Raw genomic sequence first — 15990 nt, 5'->3', positions numbered from 1 at the left:
CCCGGAAGTGTCTCCGGACAGCGCTGGCCCCCGGCCTCTTGAGTGAGATGGGCGCACAACCCTAGAGTCTGTCAAGACTGGCCCGTACGGGCAGGGGTACCTTTAGACTGCACTTCTGACTGAGTGTAGAAGGAACATGCCCTCCCTTCAAGGTCATGTCACCATCTTCATTTCTGCAAGCTTATTTTTCCCTGCTGTACCCCATCATGTATTGTTCTCAATGTCTATAACTTTGGGAGAAAGAAGAGGAGCATATTTGCATTATAAAAGGTATTGATTAAAGTACTGCTGGCTGTGAGTGCAACAGCGCTCTCCAAATATCAATATCAAGTGATGGTCTCCTCATGACGCCATAGATCACTGAGAGTTCAGAACCAGAAGATTCAAATAAAGATTCCTGAGTGCTCGCCAGAACAGTTAAGAGCATCTCCCACTGGGTTCCCCACAAGATTCTAGAACAGCAACAATGATGAAGTGCAGCAACAAGACACAGGCAGCAACACGAAGAGCAAAACAGACTCACTAGTTCAGAGGTGGGGGACTGCAGCATTGGCACTGAATGATGGCCTCCAAGCTGCCCTATTCAGCCCTCAGGGCTCCCCCTGAATCACAGCCCTCTCATCTGCCCACAACCTTCAGTGACTCTGTTCCTTGTGCTCTTCAAGTGATTTAATGTGGCTAGAATGTAACATTGGAAGGTGATTATGTCTCTACTTTTGCTGGATTGAAGATGGATATCTACATAGCTGGAATGTAGTCTACTGCACAGAGGTAAGAATCACATCCGTTGCCTCACTCAGTCACATCCATTTTGCCTCTGGTCTCAACCACCACGGCCAAGTGACTCCCAGAAGGAATACAGCCTTCAGAATGAAATAGTTCACTTCTCCCTGTAGTCTTCTGGGTGGTAAATAGCACAAAACATTAATGTATATGAAACTTTCTACTGTGCCAAAAAGTCCAGCTGACGCTTTCCAAGGGACATTTAGGGGAAGAACAAATACAGAAACTTGGTGCAATGTTGTGAGCAAGGGATACTTGTGCTTCAGGGTACAAGTGGGAGTCTTGTCTCACCTCTTTGTTGTTCTTATTGAAGGAGGAATTTTGTCCCCACTGGTGGTGGTGACGCCCCCAGGATGGTCTGGCAAACATTTTCCCCAAATACATCTCTGGAAGAAGGCAACACTGGTATTGTTGCATCCTTTGCCTCACTCCTGTTTTGCCATCCTGGGTTCCTTGGGGAGGAAGAGTGGGATATAAATGCAAATGTTGTTGCACGTTTACATCATGGTTGTTATATTTTAATGGGGTTGCATTGTTCTGTATTTTTAGTTATATTGTGTTCCAACAATGTTGTGCAATTGGATTATATTTCTGTAAACCACTTATAAGCCATCTGGGCATTGAGAGATATAAATAATAATAAGCCATTCATCCCCACAAAACAATTCCCCTTGCCAGGGTGAATCATAAATGATTCAATTAGGAGTGAGCAATGAGGTAGCCCAGTGTGTTGATGATACCAAAGGGACTGTGAAGAACTCCAAAAGGAACTACCTTGAATGAGTGAATTTGTCCCATGAAAATACATTGTCAGAACTTCTCAATGCTCTGTGTTGCATTCCAGATTTTTCCGTATGGTTTGACCATATGCCTCATATGAGTTCAAGAATTTGAAGCATTAGTTGTCCTAGTCATTGTGACATATTTTATGATGCAACTGACAAGCCACTTTCATATGTGAAGAAACACCCATCCTCATTGGTAAAAGCCATTGTGATGTCATCATTAAGCAAGCACAGCTTTCTAGGACCAAAAGGGCCTGGAGAAAACCAGTATATCTTCCTGAAAAGTCATGCCTCGCGCAACATGTCACTGTTGCTTGACATGTCCATGTTGCCCAGGTTGTCCGTGCTGCTATGAATTAGTTAGGTTTCGGCGTTACTTGTTCAGCAGATCCATATTCGCATGCTGCTTGTGTTGGCGTTTTCTATTCAGCGATGAACGGAACTGTGACTGCTTCTACTGTCCACACAGCGAAGATGAAACCTGTCAGTGCTGCCACTGCACATGCTCACAGAACCCAAATTGCCGCTGCTGCTGCTGCTCCTGTGCTAATAATCCACACTGCAAGTACTTGTGCTGCACAGATGAGAATGATGACTGCCAGTGCTATGAAAGCACGTGCTGCAACTACCTCAACTATATACCGTACAAGCATCGGTACAGACTTAGAAGGTAAGAATTTGACAGAACTATGGTTTGTTTTAGAAGCCAGTAATCATTAACCCATTTAGGAGCTTAGAGTCCTTTGAAAAAACTACTGTGGAAAAACCCCAATGTTAGCAATACACATTTAGCCACTTCCTATTTTAAACCTTCTTTAATACACATACATTTCCATTTCTGTGTCAATTAAATCAATTATACTTAACACTGGGGACTGACCAAGGGGCTTTCTACATGGCCTTAATCAATGGGGTATTAGGCAACACAGATATGGCATCCTATCCTGTGGTTAGTTGGGTGCTGTCAGTGGCAAGAGGGCCTTCTCAGTAGTGGCACCAGCCCTGTGGAACTCCCATCAGATGTCAAGGAAATAAACAACTATCTGACTTTTAGAAGACATCTAAAGGCATCCCTGTTTATGGAAATTTTTAATGTTTGAAGTTTTATTCTGTTTTTAATGTTATGGGAGCTGCCCAGAGTGGCTGGAGAAACCTAGACACATGGGTGGCGTATAAATAATAATAATAATAATAATAATAATAATAATAATAATAATAGAAGATCTAAGTCCCTATTCATTGGACTAGACACAGGGAATCTATGCAACTGAAGCTGCCATCGCATACAACAAGTACCAACTGATGACCAATGCTACCCATATAGAATGATATAGGGTCCTTGAATGTTACCTAGTCCTATCTTCTGCTCAGTGCAGGTGAAACATTCCTCACTTCTCCTGTGCATCTCTCAAGCAGGGTTTTGATTAGTTTTGTTACTTTGAAGCAAAAATACTGTGCAGCGGGTTATTTACCCATAGCACAGAATGAGCAAAAGAGCTGAGAAAGAGAAAGAGTGCCTTACTTTAAGGGTTTTTTGAGTTTGTGGCACAGGAAAGATTCATGCCACATATCTCTCCAAACTTCATATGAGTCTCATCCCACGCAAGCCTCCTTGCCTTTTCACTTGCAGACCTAGTAGCAGCAGGACCAGTGGGAAAACCTTACTGCGAGGCCTCCATGTAAGGCCTTCTTCCCTACCATCTAGGACATTAAACAACATCTCGGGAATCCTGGGAAAGCTGTATTTCCCAAGGTCAGTAGCACCTTCAGGATTGCCATTGCAGGATTTCTGGTGATACTGAGATTGCAAACAAGATCGCCATTCTGCACCTGCCACCCCAAACCACAAAGTAGGGAAAACATTTGACAGGAGACAGGGAGGAAAAAGGAACGTAGGAATTCTGGATTGGGTTAAATCTAATCCACAGATGCATTTTAGGGGTAAAAAATATAAAGGTCCCTGACAGTTAAGTCCAGTCGCAGACGACTCTGGGGTTGCGTCGCTCATCTCGAGGGAGCCGACGTTTGTCCGCAGATAGTTTTTCTGGGTCATGTTGCCAGCATGACTAAGCCACTTCTGGTGCAATGGAACACCGCAGCCAAGCATTTCTCATAACATAAGGTCATATTACAAGTTGGGTAATTATGAATGTTGGTGGCTTCACTCTCTACAACTGAAAGTTTTCTTGGTTGTTGTTTTTTATGCTCAGACGCAAGTTGATAAGCAACTCATCTGTCATTTCGCTGGATAAGGAATCATCGGGACATGCTTTTCTTGACCAGCTTATTTGCCCTTTGTGCCAAGAGCTGTTTCTCCGACCTTTTATGTTGCCATGTAATCACTGCATTTGCGATAAGTGCATAATGAAGAGCCAACTTCAGGCTGAGATCACAGAGAACTTCTTCATCATCACATGCCCCATTTGCAACAAGGCCCACTGCCTTCCATTTGCTAAGAAAATCCAGCTGCGGATGAATTACCTAAGAGCCAGATTGGCCAGGAAATATATGCGGCGATATGGTTTTCTGCGGTGGAGGTTTGACAGAAGCCGGCTACCAATTTATTGCCAACTTTGTGACGAGCGCCGGAAGGCCACCAAGAGATGTGTGACATGTCAGTTGAATTACTGTAATCTTTGCCTGAGGAACTTTCACCAGGATATCTCGTACCAAAATCATGTCTATGCCAAAATCAGTGACGAAGTTTGGGAAGAAAGAAACTGTTTGATCCATGGTGATTCAATGATCTCAAAATACTGTCTTGATGACCATGAACTGCTTTGTGAATACTGCGCTGATGCCCACCACACGGATCATGACACAGTTCCTTTGCCACTAGCATGTTCAAAACTGTCTGCTGCATTATTCGGTTCTATTGCAAAGTTTAAAAAAGGTTCCTGTTTGTATTTAACTACTTTCCTTCTGCTTGATTTGTTATTGTAATATAGGCTTTGGTGAGTCTCAAAGTGCAATTATGAACACACCGGTGCAATGGCACCCACAATGTGTAAATCTTAGGTTTGTATGTACATTTTATCTGAAAACCACTGAAAGAGTAGTGAAATAGACATAATGTAGGGGCATCTATGGATGCATGCATGCTATACCTTTAAAATACATTTGTCTCCTTCAAAGGTTTCTGGTTACTGTAGTTTACATCACTCTGATTTACATGTCCCAGCAACACCTTAGCAAACCAAAGTGACCAGAATTCTTTGAGGGGAGGGGAAGGCACTTTGAATGTACTTTAATGGTATCGCATGTAGATGGGTCATCAAGGCCTTTTTGAAATTGTAAATGTAGCTGCAGGGGTCAGACTGGGGCAATGCTGCAAGTGTGCTAACCCTCCCCGTGATTTCTGCGTTATGTAATCACTCCTGAGCTGCTGTTTGTTCTTTGAGGGTAAGCACACAAGCATGGTTACATCCATCCCATGCATTTATAGCACATTTCTGCCAATTTAACAGTCATCACTTAACTTTCCCACAAAGGATCCTGGGGACTGTAGTCCACTCCTCACAGAGCTACAATTCCCAGCACCCTTAACAAACTACAGCTTCCAGGATTGTTTAAATATAAGGTGTGAATATGACCAATGTATGTGTTGACGCACAGGACTAATGCTGTTTCAACAGAGAGAGTTTATATATGGGGGAAACACCAAAGGAGAGCATTAATAGCACCCGCAGCTCTGCTCCACCAACCCCTGGTGGCTCTCTTCACATTTAAAAACACTGTGGGAAATCTGTTCATTGTTTTCCAATTTTTTTATTTACTTTGAGGAATTGTTCCCATAATGCTGTACATTCAAATCCAGTTTACATTGGGTTAATGTGACTCCAACTTATTGTCTAGAATTGAACTATAGTGAAGCTTCTGTTTCCAATACAGATTGTGCCAAATGTAGTCAACTTATATTAAACCCTATCTCACTTTTAACTTTTACTATATTTTGTGAATGAGTATATGGACAGTGGTATCATGATTGTTTTTGTGATATAATGATTGTTTTTGTGTGTTTCAGTACGATTTATAATTGATAATGATCTAATGGAAGTCCTTGTATTAAAAAACAATTTTAAGTCCTATAAAGAAACAAAAAGGAGGGAGATCAGGAACGGTTTCATGAGGTTACAGAGCATCCTTCAACAACGGGAGAAAGAGCTGATGGAGGCAGTAGAAAACCTTGAGATTCAAAAACAGAAGGCACTTTACGAGTTTGCCGAATACACAAGCAAGAGAATTGATCAGATGGACAGCCTTATGCAGTATTCTAAGGAAGCTCTAAAGGAACAAAGCCAGCTTGCATTCCTGCAGTCTGCATATGGGCTAGTAGTTGAAATAGAAGATGCAATTGCTAATATTTATCAGCCTAGCCCACTTCTCAGGGAAGACCCTATTAAGCACCTTAAAGTCAACTTTGAGGAACTTGCACAAAAGTTACAAACCATTTTCCCAGCACTTTCAAAGAAAGTGTATGATAAAACAGGCAAATTTCCTTATCCTTGCAGTTCTGACATAATGATTCCAAGGGATGTTTCCAGTGCGCACGTCCAAAATCCATTAGGAATGGATCGTAGTCAGTCTTTAGCATCATTTACTTCATTAGATCAAGACATAATGAACGACATGTATCTAAGACCCAAATCCTTACCTCCTAACTTGAAAGATAATGGGATGTATGCAATTTGGGACGCAGCATCAGATACTTCAAGAAGCGATAGGAGATTTCAAAACCAAGGTATCTACTACAATCCAGAATTACATGAAGAAGCCCAATCTACCACTGTTCCTGGCATTGTTATTGTCTACCAAACACTTGTATTTCCAACTCTTGCTAAGGTAAGATTTTTTTACATAATGTTTCTTACACATTGTACATGCACTGAGAGTATTTGTAGGCCGAGGGCTCATCCCCACTTCCATTTGTGCCATTATTTTTAGGCACAGGCCTGTGATTTCTAGAGGCACGGGTCTGAGTGGTTTGTTGTTGCCACCCTGCCAGTTTCCCTGGGGGAAACCTGCTGATTACTGCTGAATCGGAATAAACATAATCAAGGACTGACATTTGTTCCGATTCAGTCGAAAACAGTGGGTTTTTCAGGCAAAATGGCAGGAAGGAGGGGGACCCCAAATACCTGTTCCTACAAATCACTTGTGCCCTGACACCCCTTTCTGAGAACACTGGAAAGTCCTCAGTATGGAAAAGATGTACAGATGTTTTGTTCAGGCATTTGCTTGAAAATGTGATTGCTGCATCTGAGAACTGGAGGCTGGGACATGCTCACAAGCCAGTGCATATTGCCCAGTGCAGTGGTCCCCAACTTTTCCTGTGTTGAGAAAGTGCAGTGGTAACTTGGGTTACAGACACTTCAGGTTATAGACACTTCAGGTTACAGACTCCGCTAACCCAGAAATAGAATCTCTGGTTAAGAACTTTGCTTCAGGATGAGAACAGAAATCTCAAGGTGGCAGCGGGAGGCCCCATTAGCTAAAGTGGTACTTCAGATTAAGAACAGTTTCACATTAAGAATGGACCTCCAGAACGAATTAAGTTCTTAACCTGAGGTACCACAGTACTTGTTTAATTGGGGGATTTTCTTTGTCAGACTTGCTTTCCTCTCCCTGTGATTTCCTCCCTTGTGCTTCTCAGCTGAATGGAGAACAGCAGAGGGTGGGGTAAAGGAAGTTTTTCCCCTTGGAGCTCCATCTGTTCTTCCTGTTGCTCTGCTGGGAGGGAATGTTGTGAGCCCCGTAAGATTAGGCTGTGGACCAGAAGCAGCTTGGTGGCTCCAGATTGCAGACTTCTGAACTAGAAGTAGAGGGATCATGTTTCTTGGACACCTGAAGGCAGCCCTTTTTAGGGAAGTTTTTGATGTTTAAGGCTGTATTGTGTTTTTAATATTTGGTTGGGAGCCGCCCAGAGTTGCTGGGGAAACACAGCCAGATGGGCAGGGTATAGGTAATAATAAATAATAATAATAATAATAATAATAATAATAATAATAATAATAATAATAATAATTTGGGGACTATGTATACTAACCAGAGAATGTGCTTATTTGCCTGGAGAATGTACAAAATGCAGTTCAGATACACACATTCCCCAAGGTCAGTTGGATATTATGCACAATGTCATTCTTTTTATTTATTAGCTGATTAGCTGCTGGTCTCCTGAAGGTCTCCAAACATACTCAAATAATAAAAGCAATAATCAGACACATTAATTAACAAATAAACAAAAATAAACAAAACCCCAACCTCCACCTAGTCAAAAAATCAGTCACATCAAACCAACAATTTTTCTCTCTTTAACCTCTCCACCATGCTCATCAACTGGACAATGTACAAAGTTCTGTCAAGATAGGCACCTCCCACAATGTCTGTTAGGAATTGTGCATAATGGCCAGAGAAGGTACACAAAATGCAGTCAATATAAAGACTTTATCCCCGGCCTATAGGGGATTATGCATATTGACTGGGAAATGTGCACATTTCCCTCTCCATTGATGAATTATGTGCACATTTTACAGGCACAGAAGAAGGCGAAAGCTATTTTTAGAAATCTCATGAGAGAAACATATGTACTTGATGGTGGTGAGCTGATGAGTGTATTTGTGGAGTCCACCTCCCATTTTGCCGTCCCATCTGAAGGTGGCAAAATTGGAATGTTGGAAATGGGGGCGGGCAGGTTTGAAAGGTCTTAGTTAATGTGGGGTGTCCCTGTGCCCTCCTTGTAAGGTTATTAGATTTAAAGGTTACAAATAGCAAGCATTGAGATGTTCCTACGTGATCCAAAATACTGGTATGGTAGGAGAAGTTCGCTACATATATCATTGACATATTTTAATGGAAAATTTAGTTCTTTTGCTAAAAAATTTAAACTCTGTGAAACTAATGGTATTAGCTCATTAAATGCAACATGAAAATATGTTCAGTGTTACCTTTTTGTGTGTAGATTTACTGGACATGTCCTACAGAAGAAGTTGATAGCTTTGAGGTTGCTTATTATGAAGTAGTTGATGAAGAGGCAGCTGAGAATTTAATTCAGCCACAACTTGTAGGAGTGCTAACTGGGATCGCCCAACAGAATCTGGAAATACATAATCTGACACCTAATACAGAATATCTCTTCAAAGTCCGGGCTGTCAACGAGCATGGTCCAGGCCCATGGAGTGAAATTTGTAAGGTACAATCTACCTACTCCTTCCTGCTTGTACTTTTCCACTGACATCATACCATGCATACAAAGGCAATAATAAAATATTAGATAGGATATGTTTCTCAGTAGGTTATTTTGCTGGTTGAATTAACCAGTGCTAGATATTGCCCCAGCCCCATCAATCTCAAACCATGCTTTGTCAACAGTTATTAGTGAATTGTTTGTAACAATCAGATCCTGTGCTTTATTGTAGCTAGCTGACTCTTGTGTGAGGACCATATAGGAGAAAAGGAAAATAAGGTGTTCTTTAGACGGTTGATTGTGGTCCAAGAAAAATCAGCCACCAAACACTTTTGATACCCATTTTTGTGCTCCTATCTAGGTCACATCTAAGACAATCCTATTGCTCCCCCTATGACAAGAGAGGTATAGATGAGGTTGCAGCCATCTCCTCCCCCCACCCCACTTGCAGTTCCTACACACCATACCCTACAACTGTCCCGATTAAATTGGGACATCTTGGTTTTGGATGCCGAGCTCTGAAAAACAGACCCCCAAAATGCACGTTTGGGGACTCAGTGATCTCGCACGAGTCACATGACTCACACAGAAGCAGGGTCAGGAAGACAAGTGTCCCAGTTTTGGGAGTCAATATGTTGGAGAGTTTGACTGACACGGACACGCACGCATCATGGTGTCTTCTGGCAGCACCATAAATACTACCATGTTATTGTGGCATAGATTTTCATGGAACAGAGTACCCTCCCTTTTACTGGTCTAGGAAAGCTCAAGCCACACTCAAAGTTAAGTCTTTAGGGTAAAGCAAGACTGTCAGCACACCTGCTTAGTCAAAAGTCGCTTCCTCAGAGTTCAACAGGGCTTCAGTATGCATGAATAGAATTGCAGCTTTCAGCATAATGAATCCACTGGGCGTGGTTTCAGAACTGACATCTCAAATCAATCTGAACGTATGTGCTGTTTTTTGTGTTTATGGTAGAAATTGCTTGTATATAGCAGGGGTCAGCAAACATTTTCAGCAGGGGGCAGGTCCACTGTCCCTCAGACCTTGGGGGGCCAGGTTTTATTTTGGGGGGGGGGGGATTAATGAATTCCTATGCCCCAGAGATGCATTTTAAATAAAAGGACACATTCTACTCATGTAAAAACACGCTGATTCCCAGACCATCCGTGGGCCGGATTTAGAAGGCGATTGGGCTGGATCTGGCCCCTGGGCCTTAGTTTGCCTACCCATGGTGTACAGAATAGGGGCCCCGAGAGACAATTCAATGTGTCTCTTAACATGAGAGCTTCCCCAATGGACACATTTTGTGCAGTATGTCCCCCGCTCTTAACAATTTGAGATTGTTGGTCTCAAATTGTGGTCACAGTAGCAGGGGTGCATGTGGAAGACTTATGGGCAGCTGACCACAGAGTGTTATCTAAAGTGCAATACAAGCAAAATTGGAGGTAGTCCTTCAGGCTAAATATCTAAGAAACTCTGAGAAAAGTTAAAATATTTTTAACAAAAATTCTTCAGGGAAGTGGTGCATATCTTTGTCAGTCACTAACTGGAATATGTGCATCTCCAGTGGGGACTGAGTGAGGGGACAGAAGCACTGTCCATTTCTATAGCAAGGTTTAGCACAGGGGAAGAAAATCCAAGCTCCAAGTTCCTGATGAATTCTTGTCTAGTACTGCACATCTTGCAGGCACAGGAGAATGTCTAGAAGACAGTATTCTAACTTATTTGGCTTCCTCACCCACTCTCATTCCAGCAGTAGGGTAGGCTTAGGAATGGAGATATGAAGGAGGCTGCAAAGTAAAAGGAAATATTATCTGCAACCTCTTAGCAAGTACAGCATGAATTTCCTTTAGGGAATAACAGCTAAAGTAGCACCAGTAAATGCAGGATTAGGGATAAAGACTAGTCCTCCCTGCACCTGTGGAGCAAACATACATGTCCAGTAATGTGTGGGCATTAAAAAAAGAAAAGAAAAATAGCCCAGTCAATTATATCCTGATGGATGTTAGTAGGAAGGCATAGTCTACAGAATTTCTCAGCTGCAGACAAGGGAAGAGGAACTTGAAGTGCCATTCCTCAAATGAAACAGCAATGAACAATGTTGCATCAAAACAGAAGCTATTTCATTTGGAATAAATTGAAGTATACTTTTTTTTTACATAGCAGATTGTGAAGAGGGAGTTATTTAAGCCATTTTGTAAATTCCTAGATTTGAAAACAGAAGTCTGAAATAAAGTGTGTGTTTTGTTTAGCAGAAACAATATTTTTCTGGTTCTTATTCATCCTTTTTCAAACGTCAAAACATATTGAATAGATTCCTTATTTTTATTGCCCAGCTGTTATTGCAGCTAGAACATTCACCACATTATTTGGTTTAAAAACCCTGAAGCTGCAATCTTATCCCCCCCCCCCCCCGGCAAAGCATGATGTCAGTTTCCTCCTCCTCTCTGTTGCTCGTTGTTTTTTTATCCATTCTGTACAGAGTAACTTATTGATTTTATATATCTCTATGTTCACCAGTGGTCCTAGATTCTGAGCTTTCACTTATAAAAAAAGAACAGTTCCTAGACCTCTTTAGAATGAACATTGTTGAGCAAAATATGCAATCAAAATTCAAAGCAAGTGTTTTGTGAGGTATGAGCCTGCTCCCACCTTTCAGTGGTTTGCACAACTGAATGAAGTCACAACTGTGATTGATAAGCCCTTAAGATAAGTTTAGAGTAGCACAGCCCCCCCCCCCCCCAAGGCTTCAAAATTACTCAGGAAATCCCTTGTCCTGCCTGGTTCATCTTCAAGATATATACTTAGTCATTTTGAAGTTCCCTCCCCTTCTTCACCTTCCCTGATAGAGGGGAGACTGTTACCCAGAGAAAATAATTGAGAAATTCAGCATGTTAATATCTCTGTGATTGGATAGTATGGAAAACATTAAAATTGTGAAGTGCATTCCAGCATTGTTATCCACTCTCTTGCTTTGTTAAGTTCTTCTTTCCTTTCCTTTCCATTGTTTGGGAAAATGCAGTTGGGCAGTGCAGGCTAAGTTGACTACATTAGTAGATGGTGCAATTGGGCTGCACTGCTCGCTTGACCTACCTCTGGCTGAGTTGCTGCTGCAGACTGGGAGGCGCAAGGTCAGCATGGTGCAAAAGCACCAGCGGAGGCAATCTAGCACTCCTACCAGTGTTTTTGTACCACACTGACCATGCTACCATCTCACTCATTACCCTCTTGATCCTGGTATACAGCAGCAATTCAATTGGATGGATGTTAAGTGAGCACTGAAGCCTCACCATGCCCTCTGTGACTGGTTGATCATAGCAGCAATGCAGTGGAAGAGGAACTTCATTACTTTCCCAGCTTCAGAGGAAAACAGAAGACTTTGATGCAGCGCAAATCCTTTTTGCTTGGCCTGTACTGATAAAGGTTGCTGCAGTTATTATGAAGTGTAAATAATAAATAACCACAACAAAGGCTCTTAGAATATTCTGCTCGCTTTTTAACAATTCAATCCTGACTTTATCAAAGCAGGGGTATCTGAACTTTGGTTGCTACAAATCTTCAATCTCTTTTGACTGCTCCAGCCATCTGAAGCAAAAATGTCTGGTCTTGCCCTGAATATAGACACGTCACCCTAATATCAACTGATGAAGTACCTACCATCACATAAGTGGTTTACAACTCAAGAAACATGATTTATTTGTACGGGTTAGGGTTAAGATTGGGTGCTATTCGCGCTATTGTGTCTTTTAATAGTTGTGTGTGGCAGGCAGAGGTTCTGCATGTTAAGCATTTTCAAGCCTTTTCAAATATGAATACATTTATGGGGGAAAGCTTCATCTATTGACATTCTGGCCTTGCCCACAATTCAGCATTAGTTCTGCACACACTGAAATTTGTATATGAGGAGCAACATTTGTCTTCCCTATTCATATCTGTAGCCATTCCCTTTTGCATTTCTCCCCACCTTCTGATTTGTCAATTCTGTAATACTGATTAACAGTTGCAGGAATGGAGGATGCAATACTATATATGGATGGGAAAATATCATGAAAAAAACTGTAATACTGATTAAATACTGACAGGGCAGGCACACAGATAGCTGTACACAAAAGGCGGCAAATGTAAATTCTCAGCACACCATTTTTATTGTGTTTTCCTTCTGCAGTTCTTTTTTTGTTTTTGTGCAAACATGATGGGTCAAAAGATAAATCTATATATCTGTATGGCTATGCTCCATTCAAAAGCATGCCAAAAATAGTTATGAGAATCAAGGAGGAAATGAATTCAATGGGTTGTTGAATTGTCTGAAGGCATTCCTGGTTGAGAGAAAGGACTACCAGGGAGGATTCCTGACTCTAAAGAAATGTGCAGTTCTACCTGTCCTTGAGTACGAAATAGCAACCTAGGCAGTAGCCAGATTGCTGTCAGGAAGAATTCATCTATGTGACTTGGTGGATGATAATTGGTATTGTTATTAACACAGTTCTGTCAGTAAATGGCCTCATTGTCTCCTTGGTTTTCGCAGTACAGTACATTGTTGTTGCCTGGAATGTGTGACTGGTGGTAGTGGTCAATGATGGACTGAGATATTGGAATGATTGGGCTGGTGGTGCATTTGTGTATATTGGTGGACATATGTGGGATGCAGGAGTAGAATGGGGTGGGTGATATTGAATGGGTAATAAATATGTTATGATTAGTAAGGCATAAATTGAGCATGAGGTGTAATATTTTTTGAGTCAGGATGCTTTTGACAAGAGGGAGACTGGAGAGGGAAGGAATTCCTGACTCTAAAGATGCTTCAAAATGTGCTGCTGCTGTTTTTGTTTCTTGAGATATTTTATTGAATTGTGCTGTAGTGTTCTTTAATATTGCATTGCATTATATTGTAGTTCATCAGTTTCATTGTTTGGTATATAATATTGATATGCTGTATCTTCTAAATTGCTTAGAGATCATTTGAGTATTAAGTGATATAAAAAGGTACCCCTGCCCATACGGGCCAGTCGTGTCCGACTCTAGGGTTGTGCGCCCATCTCGCTTAAGAGGCCGGGGGCCAGCGCTGTCCACAGACACTTCCGGGTCACGTGGCCAGCGTGACAAGCTGCATCTGGTGAGCCAGCGCAGCACACGGAAACACCGTTTACCTTCCCGCCAGTAAGCGGTCCCTATTTATCTACTTACACCCGGGGGTGCTTTCAAACTGCTAGGTTGGCAGGCGCTGGGACCGAGCAACGGGAGTGCACCCCGCCGCGGGGATTCGAACCGCCGACCTGACGATCGGCAAGTCCTAGGCGCTGAGGTTTTACCCACAGCTCCACCCGCGTCCCTATTAAGTGATATATAAATACATAAAACAAATATTTAAACATGCCAATATATGATTTCCTACCATGTCTAAGACCTTTATCATATGCAGTTACTATTCTTATTAATAAAACTCAGCATGGATTGCATATTGTGTGTTCCACTAGGTGGTGACTCCAGAAATTCGTGCGAAAGTCAAAGGCAAATGGGGATTGCTACGAAATGTTCAATCTGCTTTCCATAAACAGTCCTGACCTGCAAGCCAACCAGCCAAATTTTTAAAGAGATGACTCAGAAGTAAGCCACTGGATAGAAAGCAATTATATTTTCTCAGATGCCTTTCCTTTTCTTCTAAAGTGAAGCTAACTTGCAAGCTGAAATCTAAGAGTAAACCCTTCAGAATAAAGATCTCCTAGCAAATTAAAGTCTCAGCCCTTTGTTTTATTTTTTTCTACATTCCACTGAAACTGAAGGAAAACATTGCACTGTACATGAAATATATAATGAAAAATCCCTGAAGCCAACTCTGTGGTGTAGCAACCCTTCAAAGGAATGTAGCAAACATTTTCATTGTTGAGAAAGTACTTTCTCAGGGGCCACTCCTCATGCTATATAAAGCTGGGCATATGGCTTGCAATATGTGTCATTTGGAAATGGGTATACAGCATAAAAATCACCTTCCAGATAGACATCTGAGTGATGCTTGTTATGCGTTTAGCCCTGGAGTTTACAAGAAACTCATTTACTGCTCTGGCTTTAGTCTCATGCTTTGGCTATTAGTGGAGAGTTCCAGGTCTGTTGCCACCAACACTTAGCAGAGTCCAGTTCCAGTGTCCATTGCCACCAACACTAAGTTTTGTCCCAACTTCTTTATTTTTTGTCATCTAGAGCAATGCAGAATAAGAGCTTTGTGGCTAGAAGCAGAACAAGGCAATCTGATCCCACACAAAATAGTTCAGTCTCAGAAAGTTTTTAACAATCACTCTAATAGTGAGTTCTAATACAGTGGTACCTCAGGTTACATACGCTTCAGGTTACATACGCTTCAGGTTACAGACTCCGCTAACCCAGAAATAGTGCTTCAGGTTAAGAACTTTGCTTCAGGAGAAGAACAGAAATTGTGCTCCGGTGGCACGGCGGCAGCAGGAGGCCCCATTAGCTAAAGTGGTGCTTCAGGTTAAGAACAGTTTCAGGTTAAGTACGGACCTCCGGAACGAATTAAGTACTTAACCTGTGGTACCACTGTAGTGAGTTCTGATAGAGATGGAGTCATGATGGGGTCACTGAGAAAGAAGAGATGCATTGGCATGCACAGGGAAACCAGAGTACAAGCACAAAAAGCAAGGGGAACCCTAGGGCACATTCCCATCTACCCTCCAAAAAGAACAGCACCAAACTGAGCATGCTCAGTAGCCAAGAAATGTTGAGTAGTGCATTAGAAAAGGAAAATGGAAAGCCTTGCTTTGAGCTCCTTGTATTATCCCAGAGAAGGACACCGCTGCCTAGAAGGAATTTGAAACAGGAGCACTCTCCTTCAGAGTTGTGAATAGGTTGTGATGTTGCTAGTCCTGTTGTACTTCTCTGGTTGTCCTGTTAGCATTAATATTGAGCAACCACCATGTTACCATCCAAATATTACAATGCCACTGTGAAATATTCCTTCCAGTAGCACCTTAAAGACCAACTAAGTTAGTTCTTGGTATGAGCTTTCGTGTGCATGCACACTTCTTCAGATGTGTATCTGAAGAAGTGTGCATGCACACGAAAGCTCATACCAAGAACTAACTTAGTTGGTCTTTAAGGTGCTACTGGAAGGATTTTTTTTTTGTTTTGACTATGGCAGACCAACACGGCTACCTATCTGTAACTGGAACTGTGAAATATATTTGGGAGATCCAGAGGAACTTCTCAGCAATTTTATGGGGATCTTT

At 41.9% G+C, this 15990-nt stretch overlaps 1 protein-coding gene across 1 annotated transcript; it reads left to right on the top strand.

The window, feature by feature from the left end:
• The first annotated feature begins 1855 nt into the window (after positions 1-1855).
• On the top strand, positions 1856-14313 carry TRIM42 (tripartite motif containing 42). The gene is made up of 5 exons (XM_028731846.2): positions 1856-2238; positions 3779-4461; positions 5593-6410; positions 8527-8757; positions 14227-14313. Exons 1-5 carry the CDS (start codon positions 1856-1858, stop codon positions 14311-14313), a joined length of 2202 nt encoding a protein of 733 aa, XP_028587679.1.
• Positions 14314-15990: the final 1677 nt, after the last annotated feature.

This window comes from Podarcis muralis, chromosome 6 (assembly GCF_964188315.1).
Source record: "Podarcis muralis chromosome 6, rPodMur119.hap1.1, whole genome shotgun sequence".
Taxonomy (NCBI): domain Eukaryota; kingdom Metazoa; phylum Chordata; class Lepidosauria; order Squamata; family Lacertidae; genus Podarcis; species Podarcis muralis.
Note: the sequence above shows the minus strand (reverse complement) of the source record. Positions and strands in the feature narration are given on the sequence as shown.

Coding starts and splice junctions, on each gene's coding strand:
- TRIM42 (XM_028731846.2), top strand. CDS start 1,856: ATGCCTCGCGCAACATGTCACTGTTGCTTGACATGTCCATGTTGCCCA. Junction 4,462..5,592: donor TATTGCAAAGTTTAAAAAAG/GTTCCTGTTTGT, acceptor TGTGTGTTTCAG/TACGATTTATAATTGATAAT. Junction 6,411..8,526: donor TATTTCCAACTCTTGCTAAG/GTAAGATTTTTT, acceptor TTTTGTGTGTAG/ATTTACTGGACATGTCCTAC.